This window comes from Pipistrellus hanaki, assembly GCF_964339955.1.
Source record: "Pipistrellus hanaki genome assembly, chromosome: 14".
Classification (NCBI taxonomy): domain Eukaryota; kingdom Metazoa; phylum Chordata; class Mammalia; order Chiroptera; family Vespertilionidae; genus Pipistrellus; species Pipistrellus hanaki.
Window position 1 is genome coordinate 27,469,829 of NC_140516.1, and position 15,383 is coordinate 27,485,211.

At 36.9% G+C, this 15,383-nt stretch overlaps 1 protein-coding gene across 1 annotated transcript in view; it reads left to right on the forward strand.

Annotated features, from left to right (window-relative positions):
• The window catches only part of PCDH15 (protocadherin related 15), a gene marked incomplete at its 3' end in the record, with an annotated part of 622,267 nt that overhangs the window by 423,751 nt on the left and 183,133 nt on the right, over positions 1-15,383 (forward strand). The window contains exons 18-20 of the mRNA XM_084903437.1: positions 904-983; positions 8,197-8,290; positions 12,781-12,909. Of these exons, the coding sequence (XP_084759563.1) occupies positions 904-983; positions 8,197-8,290; positions 12,781-12,909 (303 nt within the window). The remainder of the gene's footprint in view (positions 1-903; positions 984-8,196; positions 8,291-12,780; positions 12,910-15,383) is intronic.

Consider the following 15,383-nt stretch of genomic DNA (forward strand, 5'->3'; position numbering starts at 1 on the left):
CTGGAAGGTCATCGGGACAGTTGTTCTGCTGTTCGGTCTAATTAGCATATTAGCTCTTTATTATATATAATATTCATATTTATTACTCATCTCTTCCATAATGGGTTTAAGGACTCATTGGAAAAGGAAATTGTTGAGTGCTTTAGATTTTAGGTCACATTCCCTTCTCCAGTGCCACAAAGTAGAGTGTGTGTCTTTATTTTGGGCAAGAGAAACCCAGAACTCAAAGTGAGAAGCTATAGGTTTTAATCTTCTCTGACTTGAGTGACAGGAAGGGAGGGGGAGGCAGGATAATATTTATTGGAAACTTAGAATGTGGCAGATGCCAGCCTGTGTGACTTGGCATAGATTGTTTTACTTAAACCTCCTAATATCTATTAACTTTTATATTATTATGCATTTCACTTTGTCAGCGAAGAAATTGAGAAATGATCACACAATAAGTGGAGCCTGGTTTTAAATTCAAGCTGTCTAGCTCTATTATGCTTTCCTGCGTTGATATATTTTGAGTAGAAAAAAGAAGAAAAGTGTGTTAAATAATCTCTCTACACGTAAACATTTATGTGGAGTTTAATACATTGGTATAAATTATAGACTCAGGCAAAATTAAATACATAAACCTTAGGAAAATCACTGCTGAGTTTTTCCACCTGGTAAGATTATATGAGTTTAGAATTTATTTTTCTTATTCACTATTATGACTTTCAGAGGAGATAAAATGACAGAAATTCTGGGATCATATATGAAATTTTTTATTTTATATCTTGCCATTAGCTAATTTTTAATCTTTATGCTATTAGTCATGGGCATTCTGTGGTGTTAGTTTCAAGTTTTTATATTACACTGTACTGATTAGGAGCCATACCAATTAGTTGTTAATTGAATTATGATTTCTCTCTGAAGGCAACTGATCGAGAGGGAGACCCAATAACATATGCCATTGAGAAGGGAGATCCTCAGCGAGTTTTCAATCTTTCAGAAACGTAAGTTGAAAATGATTTCTGATTTTTTTTCTTTTTTAAATGTTAAACAAAGTAATGGTAGTAAGAGAGTGGACTTCTAATTAAAGGCTTTTGACAGTTTGTAGTTTACTTTAGATGTTTTCTATGAATATTAATAAGCTGGGGATGGGGTGGCTATTCTGGATCCAGAAATTTTACCCAGAGATTATTTATTTTAAATATTTTCACTAGGTAAAATCCACTGAGGTGGGAACATTTTATTTGCAGAAATAACCTGGCATCAGTTAGGTCCCTTTAACATTGTCAGCTGCTCATAATAACAAGGGCATTTCTATAAAGAGCAAATTGTTCATTCAAAGGGAATTTTGTAAAACAAAGTACTTTCAATTCAAACAAATTTAAGGTACCAGCAAAGTCCATCATTCAACTTGTGAATAATGTAGACATACTCTAAAAATGTTAAAGCAAAAATATTGGATGTCCATGGTAAGTTCCTTTGGGGTCTATTCTACTAGTGTCATTCTACTCACCTCTCTGAACATATCAAAGATAAAGTTAACCACAACCACTGAGAAAACTGGTAGCAGGCATTAAGAAAGGATTGAGGTTTGTGGAGAGATCATTAGCTTTCTTCTGAAATAGTGAAGAAGCTGTTCTGTTGTCACATGTGGTTGGTTGGTCAAGAGCTGTGCTTGCTTCCTGTCTGGTGTTTTCTGTGAAGTCCTGAGTGGTTTCACTCCCTGAAAAAATGGAAACCTAAACTCCCATGATTATAAAAGGACATTTTGACAAATGAGCCACACATTGCTTCAGTCTCAGAAACATTGGTACATGATGTCAAACCAAGGAAATCATATGTGGTCACCTAGTCTTGTGAGGAATACTTGCAATTTCACATTGAGTAGGATGTTATAACCATGAATCAATATGCCTAGAAACTGGATTTTCCAAACTTCAGATCTTACAGATGAAAAAACTTCCACATAAAAATGGAATGACATAACTGTTTTTGAATTTTGCCCTATCAGTACATACAAATCATAAATGAGCTATAACCTAAAATCGTCATTAAGTAAAGAAAAAAAGTCGATAGAGGCACTTTAACAGTAATCAAGCCTATGTGGTACTGATTTAAGAAGAGATGTATAAATTATTAAGGATAAAGCTTAAGGGCCCAGAAATAACTCCTAACATTTATGGCCAATTGATTTCCAGAAACAAAGGGCCCTGGCAATCCAATGAGGAAAGAATGAACTTTTCAACTAATGAAGCTGGCACAGCATGAAAAGAATTAAATTGAATCTGTATCTCAGGCTATTCACAAAAATTAACCCAAAGTGAATAGACCTAAATATAAGAGATAAAATTGTATAACACTTAGAAGAAAATACAAAAATAAATCTATATGGTTTGGACCAGGCAATGCTTTCTTAGCTATGCCACAAAAGCATAAGTGCTTAATGAGAAGACTGATAAGTCGGATTTCATCAAAATTTGAAAAGAAAAAAACAGTGCTTCAAAGTATACCATCAAGAAAGTGAAAACAGCCCACAGACTGAGAGAAATTATTTTCAAATAATGTCTATAATAGGGACATATATCAAGAATATATTAAACACTATTAAAACTCAAAAATAAACAGAATTAATCCAAATAAAAACAGACAAGAACTTGAATAAACACTTCTCCAAAGAATATATATTAATGACCAATAAACAAATGAAATTTGCTTCTAATCACTAGTTATTAGGGAAATGTAAATTAAAATAATGAGATACCACTTCACACCCACTTAGAATGGCTATAATGAAAAGGAAAGGAAAGAACAGTAAGGGTGAGGATGTGGAGCTGTCAGAATCTTCATATGTTTCTGGAGGAATATAAAATGTGCACTCTGCAAAACAACTTGTCAGGTCTCTAAAGGGTAAAGAGAGTTACCATATAACCCAGCAATTTCACTCATATCGACTCAAGAGAAATAAAGACATGCACTCACACAAAAAGTTGCACAAACAATGTTCATAACAGAATTAGAATCATTTACAATAGCAAAATATGCACTGTCCACAGATGGATGGATTCACAAAATGTATATCCGCACCATGTAATATTATTTGTTAATAAAGGAGAACGAAGCCCTGAAACATGCTGCAGCATGGATGAAACTTAAGAACATCATGCTAAGTGAAAGAAGTCATTCACAGGACCACATGTGATATCTCATTAGTGTGAAATGTCCAGAAGAGGCAAACCTATAGAGACAGAAAGTAGACGAGTATTACTGAAGGTAGCGGGGGAGGGAAGAGGGGAGTGACTGCTAAGGGATACAGTGATGAAGATGTTCTAAAATTGATTGTGGTGATGGCTTAGCAACTCTGCAAATATACTAAAACATTTGAATCATATGCTCTAACTGGGTGAATTCTATGATATGTGAATTTTGCATTAATAAAACTATTTAAAAGAGAGACAACTGTGAATATTTCACCTGCCCTAGTAATTAGGAAGCCCAGGTCTCTCTTTCTTACACACTCTCTCTTAAAAATTTATATTCCTGGGTTTTTCCTCTGATCCTGAAGGATTTTACAGCTACTGGTTGTGAACGCTGATGAGCCATCCATTTTACAAAAGAAATTCTCCACTTGTTCTGGTACCCTAGCAACCATTTCTCTGCTACCTCTCATCTCCGCTTTTGAAACCAGAGACACCTAGGTGGGGTCACAGAAGTTCTTTAAGATGAGAAAGATGTCAACACAGCATCCTCTTCGACTAAACTCACCACAATTTAATACTGCAGCTCTTAGGTCCATTCGAACAGTCATCCCCTTAAATACAAACTGACTCTAGGACAGTGTTAGGGAATAGTAAACCCCCCTTTCCCTTCTTAGTTAGTTCTTCTGGCTGGTCTAAGAACTAAATTGCCCTGAGACAAATTAAAAGGAGACTATTACCAAATTTAAATTTAATGATGGAAGTACAGATAGAGATTCCATAAGAATATAGGGCCTGATGACCAATTAGGCAGTTGAGGTTTGTATTCCATCTTAAGCAATGGGGAAGAGGGTGAGGATAGTTGCTTGGGACTTCAAGTGGTGGAAGGTAATTCCCATGGAATTGGGAAAGCAAATGTTTAGTAAATAAATATCAGCTGTAACCTAATAATAGGCACAAGGAGAACTTTGAGCAAATGGACCTTGCTAGGTTCCTGTGTGTCTCTTCCACACTAATTCATGTTAAACTATAGTTACCTGTGATGGTATCTCCTTTCCTGGAGCAGGTCCTCTATCTAAATTCTTTTAGGAAGTCGGAGGGAATGTCAAAGTTTCTTCCTAAGTCATGTGTTTCTAAAAAAAATATAACCAGCTTAAAATAATCAATACCAACAAGGCATATTTTGGGGCAACAAACTTTGCTCTCCTTCAACAGTGAGTATAGGGCAGAACCCTGTGATGATTGCATACTTTTTTTTTGCCTTTGTTCATGCTTTTGATCTCATATTTAGACATCTATTGTCAAATCTAGAATCATTAAGATTCTCCCCTACGTTTTTGTCTGAGTGTTTTATGGTTTGAGTACTTATACTTAGATTACTGTTTCATTTTTATTTAATTTTCACATATGGTGTAAAATAGTGCAATTTTATAGTTTCACAATTTCCCATCGCCTCAGCACCATTTTCCCTATTGAATGATCTTGGCATCTTTGTTGAAAACCAATTGATCACAGATGTACGGGTTTATTTCTGGACAATTTTGTTCCATTCCCCAGGATACATGAGCAGTTTTGAATGCCCTAATTTCCCAGAAACTCTTTGCCCAGTCCCACCCCCCTGGCTTTTGGAGCTCTTTCTATGACTCAGCTGTATCTTTTGCCTCAAGTGGTGTCAGGTTATACTTTCCTTATATAATGTTTTTCAAAAATACCCATGCTTTTCTGCCTTGAAGGAGTTCTGAGTTAGAGAAAACAAAGAAAGCCTGTATTACATCTTAGGACAGCTTCTAGATTAGTTGGATAGACAAACACAATTCTTTAGGAACAAGGATAGCTCTGCTCCCTCCAGAAACAGTGGGAATGGTGACTGCCATCCTCAAGTCTTTTCCAGGACAGGGCATGGAGACAAGGACAAGTGTAAAGGTTACAAAGCTTGCCCACCATTTTTAAGTTGCCTTTTTCTTGACTCTGCCTCTATTTGGTTGCTGCCAACCTTTGACTATTCTCCTGAATTCTATCAAAGTTGGTTCTGACCCTTTCTCCTTCATTTTTTCAATGTTTTTGTGGAGAGATCATCTAAGACTTAGAGCTTCCTGCTGAACCATTTCACTGACATCCCTCTTTTGCAATACATTTTCAATCCTGTAAATTTCAAGTAGCACTATTATTGATGTTTCAATCAGAAGTGATTCTTACATATATTTAATATGTATACATACAAGATTTACTGAATCTATAAATGTAGCCCAATGCATGCTGTTCTATAACTTCAATCCAACTGCTAGAAAGACTCCATAGACCATGCTGGTTGCCACTGTGGTCCCTCCTGTGTCAAAGAGGCCCCATGTCCCAATTATGCCCCAATTAATTAATTATCTGCCTAGATTTAGTGGGAAATACTCAGGTGACTAGGGGTCATCAATAATGGCCTATTCCCTGGTACTTCAATGTCTAGACCACATGTGTCAAACATAAGGCCCGCGGGCCAAATCCAGCCCGCCAGGCCTTGCAATGTGGCCCGCACCGCGCTGTCATCACTGCACTCCGCTGTCAGTTTATGACATTGTCAGTTTATGACTGTTCAGTAAACCATTCGGCCCGCGATTTAGGCTGGATTTTAGATTTTGGCCCCTTCTCTGATTGAGTTCGACACCCCTAGTCTAGACAGTTGAGCCAAACTGGAACAAATGAACACACAAGACAGAATTAGTATGCAATCACACAGCGTTTATTGACCTATTCCTAGTGGGTCCTAGGCGATGCACACTGAAGGAAGGACGATGAAGACAGAGACAAGCAGGTGGCTACAGTTGGTTCGGGCTCACACAGCAGAGCAATCAGGGGCTTGTCTCTTTGAGCGACATGGAATCCTCTTCTTATCGGTCCAGAGACATGGACTGAAGAAGGTCCCGTGCTTATATAGCCAGTAGTAAACAACTTGTGTCTTATCATTGTGGGCCAGAGGTGTACCGTATGCTTGGAGCAGGGCATTTACACTTTAAGGGCTTAGGGCAGTGGTCGGCAAACTGTGGCTCACGAGCCATGGTTTGCCGCTCTGTTGACTAATGAGTTTGCCGACCACTGGCTTAGGGTGTTCACATCAAGATAGTGGGGTGTTCAGCATGTTTATAACATTTTGGAAGTTACAGAATGTTTGGGTCTCCACACCGCAAACCTTCCACACGGTAATCGTTTCACATATTATAGGGGTTTCCTTATGACCATAACATTATAATATCCCATGACATTCCAGAATGGGAATCAAGCCAATTTCAGAGCAAACTGGATGCAGCTTCATGCAACATTCTTACCTGTCATTTGATAACAACAAAGCCTTGACACATCATGCCTTACATGGGAAGGATAGCAGTTCCAGGGGAACAGTAATTGTGGAGAAGATGTCTAGCCTTCCATTCCAGAAAATCAAGCAGAACATCATGGTGCAGGACCATCAGCCTATGCCAGATAGCTGCATCATTAGCATGGTCATCGACCAGCTTGTGGCTGGTGAAGACCATCATGTGTTCCACCAGATGTTCCTGTTAAAGAACATCTGTAATGCTTGGGTTTGCACCAAACTTGTTCGGGCTTTCTCTGCACAGTTTTGTTGATCACCCCCCAGCCAGGCACTCATGCTCTTTCCTCTTCCCCATACTATTCACACTCCTCCAGATACTCCAGACATCATACGAAAGAGCAGAACCATGGTGGGAATGGCCACAGTGTGCTGTGTGCATGATGTTTGGATGCTAGACTATTTACATCCGACATGAGAAATGTGTGTTGTTCCAGCACATGCTTTAGAAAGACTTGAGTAATGTAAAAAGTTGTCTATTTTTTTAACCCACTAACCAAATTTTTTTTAACCAAATCTAACAAGTTGCTCTAATAAGCCAAAGTATAATAGTAAAGGAGAAAGCAGCTGCCTCACTGTCCAGATAATGATTTGTTCAGAGTCTTAACACCTCATGATACAATAAAACCACAAAAATTCTCTTAATAGTTTTTTTTTTTAATGAAGACTCTTCCCTACCAGTTGTTCATGGAATTCATGAAATAATGCTTTTGTAAATTCCTAAATACTCTTTCAGCAAAGAATACAAAAAAAACAAAACAAAACAAAACAAAAAAGACTAGCTATTCTTTCTTTCCTTCTTTCTCTCCAAAATAGCTTGCCCACTGCCTACTACAATGGGACACAGACACATGTTATCTTAAGCAGAGGACTATCTCCATGATATACATAGACCCACGAAAAATTTGCTCTTTATGTATAACATGGCTCTAATGGAAATATTATATAAATATCTAGTGGTTTTTCTAATTCATTGTATAAGAAAGAATATAGAGTCTTGATCTTTAAACTGGGGGGGGGGCACAATATCTCAGTTTTCTTTATTTTATTATACTGTGACTAGGTTTTCAGATTTCCTATTTCTTAAGTTACTTGCAAATAAGTCTCAGAAGTAATAAATGTACTTTTCTCTGAATGTCATTTTAGAATGAGATTATCTGAACCATGTGTGGTGTGGAAAGTTGATCCAAACCTGAGTGTTATGAACTACTCTAGTAATTGGGTTACAATTATTTTGATAAAAGCATTTTAAAAATGTACAAGAGGTAGAGGCAGTGTTTTCATAACCATGCCATATGTTCATAGCATTTATTAAGTCTATATCAACAACAAGAGTAACAGACTCTGATTTTGATTCATTGGTGTTGACTTTCTATACCCCAGGACCATATGTGGTGTTAATTGCTTAAATTCCACTATCACAGTAAAAGGAGCTGTGTTAAAATTATGTCATTTGGTTTGGTAATTTTTCATTCTTGCTAAGAAATTCAACAGCCTTAAAAGACTTATGATGTTCTCCATGAAGCTTAGCATCATACATCTTATATACTTAAGATGAGTTTGATGAAGGAGAAAAGCATAGCAAAAGTAGTTCAGGATAGCAGGAAGACTCCCCTGGGGTAAAATGCCTTTCTGCCTTATTTGTTTGTTTGTTTTCTCTCTCACTAGCACTGGGATTCTAACCTTAGGGAAAGCACTGGACAGGGAAAGCACGGATCGCTACATTCTCATCGTCACTGCACATGATGGCAGGCCAGATGGGGTGAGTACTCTCCCTGGGAAAGGGTTTTAAAAATAGTATTAAAGAAACTGAGAGAACTTTGTAGTTTTACATTCTAAAAAAAATGTATCACTCTTGCGAATTCATGAATAAGTCTCTCTTTTTTTAATCTGGAGCAACTATTAAAATTATTCAAAGTGCTCTTTTCTCCAGTAGGTTCCTTTATTAATAAATGAACCTATACTCTTATAAACACTTTTGACCTGACAGAATATAGATACTTGTGTTTGACATTTTTACTCAATTTATGGGGAACATGAAATCTAGCTTAGTCTAGAAAGTATTCAGTTGTGTCCATCAGCAACAGCCCAGCACTCTGGGAATTTTACTATATTGGAACCTCTTTCCTTTAATGTCACTTTGTGGGGTGGAGAAGTGTTAAAAGGGAATTTGTGGATGCAAGCTTTGAAGCACTTAGGAAAACAAATTGATTCCACGGTGGATATGTAAGCTGCACTCAGAATCTGTACTAATCCTTGATGATTGAAGTGGTTTAAAGGGACCCTAAAATCTAGAGATGATAAATTTTATTTCCTCTGTGCTCTAAAATTAGTTTTAAGAGTAAATAGTTTAGTCATTCTGAATTGTTTTAAGACAATTCAACTGTATTCTCTAAACAGTGCCAGGCACAACCACCACTATTCTGATTTTTAAGCATGATAACATTTCAGTTTTTGGCAACAAATCACTAGACTATTTTTTCAGCATTTCTATGCCACAGTTTTTTATCTTTGGGGATTGTTTTTGGAGGTGGGGAAGGTGGTTTTGTGTGTGTGTTATATATATATAATTTCAGAGAGGAAGGGAGAGGGAGAGAAAGATAGATGAGAGACAATCATTGATGAGAGACATCAATGATGAGAGACAATCATTGATCAGCTACCTCCTGCATGCCTCACACTGGGGATTGAGCTCACAACCCAGACATGTGCCCTGACCAGGAATCGAACTGTGACCTCCTGGTTCATAGGTCTATGCTCAACTCCTGAGCCACACCAGCCAATTGTGTGTGTTTGTTTTTATCAAGTGTGTCTAGATCCACTCAGCACTGTCCTCTGTCCTCTGGAAATAATTTCAAATTCAGTATAGATATATAGGCAAGAATTATCCAATTAAAATAGTAACACATCTACCATTTTCTTAAAATGATTTATTTGATCAATATGATAAATTTTTTGGGATTTTCTCACACTTACTTGAGGCTGATTGCTGAGAAAATTTCACCATGATAAAAACATATCAAATTTATACCTGGAATGCATTATCACCTTAGTTAAAAATCAGAAAAATAGAGATAATTAATTAAATTTGGTAATTATAATTTGTCAATTATGAGCTAGTTGTCATTTTTCAAACATTAGATAAACAGCTAATATGGAACATAAAATTTACAGACACACTATGTTAATCAAGGGTATTGCATAAATATAAGTACTTCTTAGATTTTATTTTTCTTAACCTCTAATATCTAAGTATCTTCTATTGACCCCACTATTTACTAAAACTGTTCTGTAAATTTTATGTTCCATATTTGCTGTTTATCTAATGAGAAACTTGAGAAGAAAATAATTGAAGAACTTGATTTGTGATGAAAGTTTAATGGGTAACTTGGCTAAGAAATAAATGAGGGAACAATTCTAAAGAGAAGCAGGAATTATTTATTCAGCATAGAATAAGGGATATAATTAGAGTGAAGTAAAATTAATGAGGAGCATACAGGTCAGCCATTAGGATAGAAAAAAAGATTGTAATACAAGCTTTGAGATATTAGCTGGGGCCTTTTAAGCCTGATCTTAAAAGTAAATTTTATTTGACAAAAGAACAGCTTAGGTATATTAGAATATGAGGCATAGTCTCAATGTGCTGATTTTGGTTTTGTCCACATTAAAAACTAAAAATAAGTACAGGGTTAAAATTAGTAGTTTGGTTCCTTCTAGAATACCCCCTCCCCCCAGTAATTTGTGTGTTTCAATTCCTTTTGGCTAAGTTACTTAGCATTTCCAGTTCCTAATTTTTATATTCTTATAATCATTGTCTCATTCATTTTTAAAATTTTGATTCTTTTTATCAGGTTTATTATTTTCAAAAGTTTATCGTGAGTATCATTAGAGAAAGAAATATTTGATTTTAAACAAAAAGTTCAGTAAATTTTATTCATATAATTTTATGCATGGACTTACTTGTGGACACAGAGAGTAGATTCCTAAAAAAAAAAAAAAAAAAAAGTGATTACAGAATGGTAATATTCTCATATTGTCATAACATTTTTTTCTTATTTATACATTTAAACATATCCTTTGCAAAATTATAGTGAAATTAACCCATTAACCTTAAAAATCCTGGATCTCAAGAAAGATGTGTAATGAGCATAGACACCATATGGATGGACTTTTCTTAAATCAAAATGATTACCAGCACCATGTGTGAAACAAATTGTGAAGATATAATTTGAAAATTTTATCATGAGAAACCCCGTCCCTTTCCACCCCCAAAGGAGTTTAGGGAAGAAGAAAGCTAATACTTAGTTGGTCATTGCTAATTTTTTGTAGACAACATTGAAGAAATTTTATATGACATTCTTACATTTTTTCCATTTTCCTAAATTTAGTTTGTCAATAATAGTTTTAAAAATCTATTCATATAAATTAAATATCTCACGTAATACATACCTGTTAATATTGACTTCTCGTGTAATACATACCTGTTAATATTCAGATTTCTTTAGTTTTATGATTACAAAAAATAAAATTTTATAGATTTTAATATTTACATTTATTTGAAATTACTTGCAAATTTATGAAGTTGAAAATTTCTTAACAAAGCTGCTACTATTCTTTACTCCAATATTTTCACATTTTAGCTGAAATAGCCTTTGATTGAATTTTATGTGTCATAAGCAAATTTTTTAAGCAGTTATATTTTACCACATTTATTTGTAATAATATATAGGATAGCTCCCAAATGCATTTTGAGGGAATATACATTTCACTTCCTTTTTTTTTTTGAGTGTGGCTCTTCCACAAAATACCATGGCCTAGGCAAGTCTATTTTGAAGAAGTGGCATTATAAGAAGTTTAAGTTTAAAATTGTGGCTTTCAAAAGAAATCTCAATCATTGTACTGTTGATATTTGGCTCTGTTGACTGATGAGTTTGCCAACCACTGCACTAGGAAGAAGAAAAAAATCTCTACCCTTTTAAGGTCCCTGGCTGGGTCTGAAAATTAAACTGACAAAGATTAACAGGAGAAAGCATACACATGTACTTAATATGTTTTATATGATGTGGTAGCCCCCATGAGGAAATGAAGACCTAAAAAATGGTGAAACTCACCTGCTTTTATAAAAGAAGCACTTGTGCAAAAGTGACTAATTTGTGTATGGAGGCTAAAGGATGATTAAGATTATCCTAGCATGGTCTGCTAGTGTAGAATTCTCTTGGTCTCAACTTCTCACTCTTGGTAAGAACGTTTGTTTCTGAGATGGGGAGGGCATCTTTCACATAGGCGTTTCATATCCTACTTTTAAGGAGGGTGGGGGGGGGGCGGGAGGTCACAATGTTTCTTCTGTATTTGCTGCTTTCCAAGTGCCTTCAATTCAAAATAGTCAATATGACCAAGTGGCATATTTTGGGGTGATATACTCTGAGCAACCTCTGGCCACATTAGCATTTAGGAATGTGGCCATAAAATCCAAACCACAGTAGCTTAAGCAAAACAGGTTTACTATTTGTCTTACTTAAAAAGAAAGCTACACATGGGCAGGAATGGTGTTGTACAAGGCCTCAAGACCATCAGGAATGCCTGCTCCCTATTTCCTGCTCTGCCATTTATCGTGTTTACTTTATTAATCATTTTTATTACCTAACTAGTGGCCCAGTGCACAAAATTCATGCAGAGGGGTGGGGGTCTCCCTCAGCCTGGCCTGCACCCTTTCCAATCTTGGATCCCTCGAGTGATATCCTTGTGGGATCCAGCCTAAACAGGCAATCCTGTATCTCTCTCACAATCTGGGACCACTGGCTCCTAACCATTCACCTGCCTGCCTGCCTAGTTGACATATAGTGTGACTTTATACTGCACTAGTTTTTTTGTTTGTGTGTTTGTTTTTTTGTTTGTTTTTTTCTGGAGAGGGGAAAAAAATCTACAGAAATGTTACATTTCAGAAAAAAAGGGGTGCATGTACAAACAAAAGCTTGCCACCCATACAATCTGATCAAGAGAAGGGCAAAACCACTTTCTCAAAGTTAGCCTTTAGTAAAATACTTGACATGTTCAAGATGCTTTCCCTTTAATTTCATCATTTGCATTTTCTGTTTTTGAGCCTCCTCCTCTTTTTTTTTTTTTTTTTTTAAACTGAGAAATAGGAATAGGAATGAGATGCTTTTCAGAGAGACAAATGCCACAGTTAACAAGTAACTGACAATAAAATAAAATAACTCCTCTCACATTTAATCTCTTTCTTTTCTCTTTAAGACCTCAACTGCCACAGTAAATATAGTGGTGTCAGATGTCAATGACAATGACCCCGTGTTTGATCCCTATCTGCCTAGAAATCTAACTGTGGTGGAAGAAGAAGCCAATGCCTTTGTGGGTCAAGTAAGGGTAAGTGGAATATGTCTTAGGTGATGGGGCACCAGAATTATGTGAAAGCCGTTGGTGAGAGTACTTGGGTCAAACGCAAGGTGGTGATGAAGTGCATGCATTCTCAATCACTGTGCCATATATCTTTCAAGGTTTTTTTTTAAAAAAATCATATTTACATTTGAATTTAACTTTTAATATTTAATTAACTTATATGTTATCGCCATAGTATAATTTAACAGTGATTCATTTAAGAGTATTCTTTTTAATTTATTTTATTTTCTGTAATTATAATAAAGTATTTTACAATAAATATGTATCTAGCTATATTATAAAGTATAAATTTGGAAATACACATCTCAGAATACAAATGCTTAGGTGTAAATTATTTTGGTGTCTGAACATGTCTTTAGCTACTAATCTCTTGACCTTAAGTATTAACATACAACTGTTGTCCAGCATACTCAACACGCATTTCTAGACATGTTCTCCTAATTTCTAACTGGACATACTAGCCAATTTCTGTAGTTGTTTTTGTGAAAAATCCAGTTAAAAAAATCAGAGACAGTATTTCTCAGTTAGGCCATGATTGGTTTTGAACATAGTTCATGGTTTAGAAGCCACCAATGAGGGCCAGTTTTGAGGAAGTTTACATATTTTGAGGCATCGAGCTCAGCGCAGGCATTTATATGGTCTCCGGGCAAGGAAGATAACCTCTTCTGGAAGGAGCAAATCACTCAGGCATCCTGAGTCTATGTTTCAGGATTTCACCTCTTTCCAGGTAAGGCCTTGGGTTTTGAATAAGAGGTGTGCTGGTGCTTGGAAGTAAGACTTCTTTACGATTTAGCTACCCTTACCATTAGGCAAAGGGTCTGGTTTTCATTCCAATATTCTCTCTGGCTCCAAAAAAAAAGAGGATTTCTTTAAATGCTGTATTAGAGAACTTCTGACTTTCATGCCATGTCCTGACATTTTGAAAGGTTAGGCTGAGTCCCTCTGTTTTTCTCTCAAAGCGTACGGATGATATAAAAGCTACCACCTCCACAGTCAGTACTGCTCTCATCTTCACTGTCTCTCTCAAATCCTGGAGACACTGCACCTGGCGCACATGTCCTTATGCCTTTATGCCATCCCACTTCTCGACAGGAAAGAGTCTTAGTACCTGAGCTGTTCCATCATGCCAGCAGGTCTTGATGCCATGGGAACAGCAAGCCACTCAACTCCAGAACGCTATGCAATACCTCTGGTGTCACACATTTTACTGTGGATTCTATCAATACAAGAAGAAACCTAGATGCAAAGATTCTGGTCTAAATAAATGAGAAATTCAGGTTAAGACTAATAGGGAAGTAAAGAAGCCATGGCAGCCAATAAAGGATTACTATTAACCATCTATCATAGGAAGGCTGGAGATTAATTTCAACGGCAATGGGAAATGGCATTAAACACCTTTTCCAGAAGTATTGATCTCAAGAAGTGATAGATCTTGCAAATTCTTACACTAGATCCTGAGAGTTTTTGGTCACCCGTGCTGGGGAAGAGGGTATATTTTAAGCACCCCCTGCTTCCCATGTTAATGAGAAGTCAGTTCTCTGTGATTCTGATATAAAGGCATCAGTCAGACCACAGATGTTAGCAGATGGAAGTTAACTAGTGTTAACTTGAGGGACATGCATGGGGCCCTGACAGCTTCTTTACACCAATCAAGCAAGGTGATGAGAGGGGCATGCGCAGAAGACATAGGAAGGAGGCAATAGTGAAGTGCACCTGTGAAAGATGAATACTGGTGAAAAGAATTTGGGAGGGATTGGAAACTGTCTAGAGAGAGGTAATTGTATTAATAAAAGCGTAGACAAATGAGAGTATGTGACATGTCCTAATTACAGTCAATAATATGTGCCACATCCAAACATTTCTGTCCACCCTGTTGTAGAAGGTGATGGGGACCCCTGGCAATTCTGAGGTGTGACAGCATGAGATTTTAATTATGAAAACACTAGAGGCCAGTGCATGAAATTAGTGCACAGGTAGGGTCCCTAAGCCTGGTCAGTGATCAGTGCTGATCTGTGGGACACAAGCTGGGCGATCAGGGAGCCCCCGTGGGCACCAGCCTTGGCCAGCCTGGCGCCGCCTTCTTGCCGGCCTGCTGCTGGTCATCTCCCTGTGCAGAGAGACTGGCAGGGCAATCATCCCTCCCTTCCCTCCCTCCCCCCCACCCACCCACTTCACCCAGCTGGCACCAACCTTGGCTGGCCTGGAGTCTGTGAGCTGAGGACAGCTCATGCATTGAGTGTCTGCCCCCTGGTGGTCATAGCAACCAGTCATTTCACTGGTCATTCTGCCATTCAGTCAATGTTCATAATGGGCTTTTATTATATAGGATTGCTCCTAAATAGATTATAATGGAAGCTTCCAAATCCAAAAAGCTAAATTAGAAGGCATTTATAATGTCCAAGATATATGAGGTTTGAATTAATATAATTGTCTAATTATGG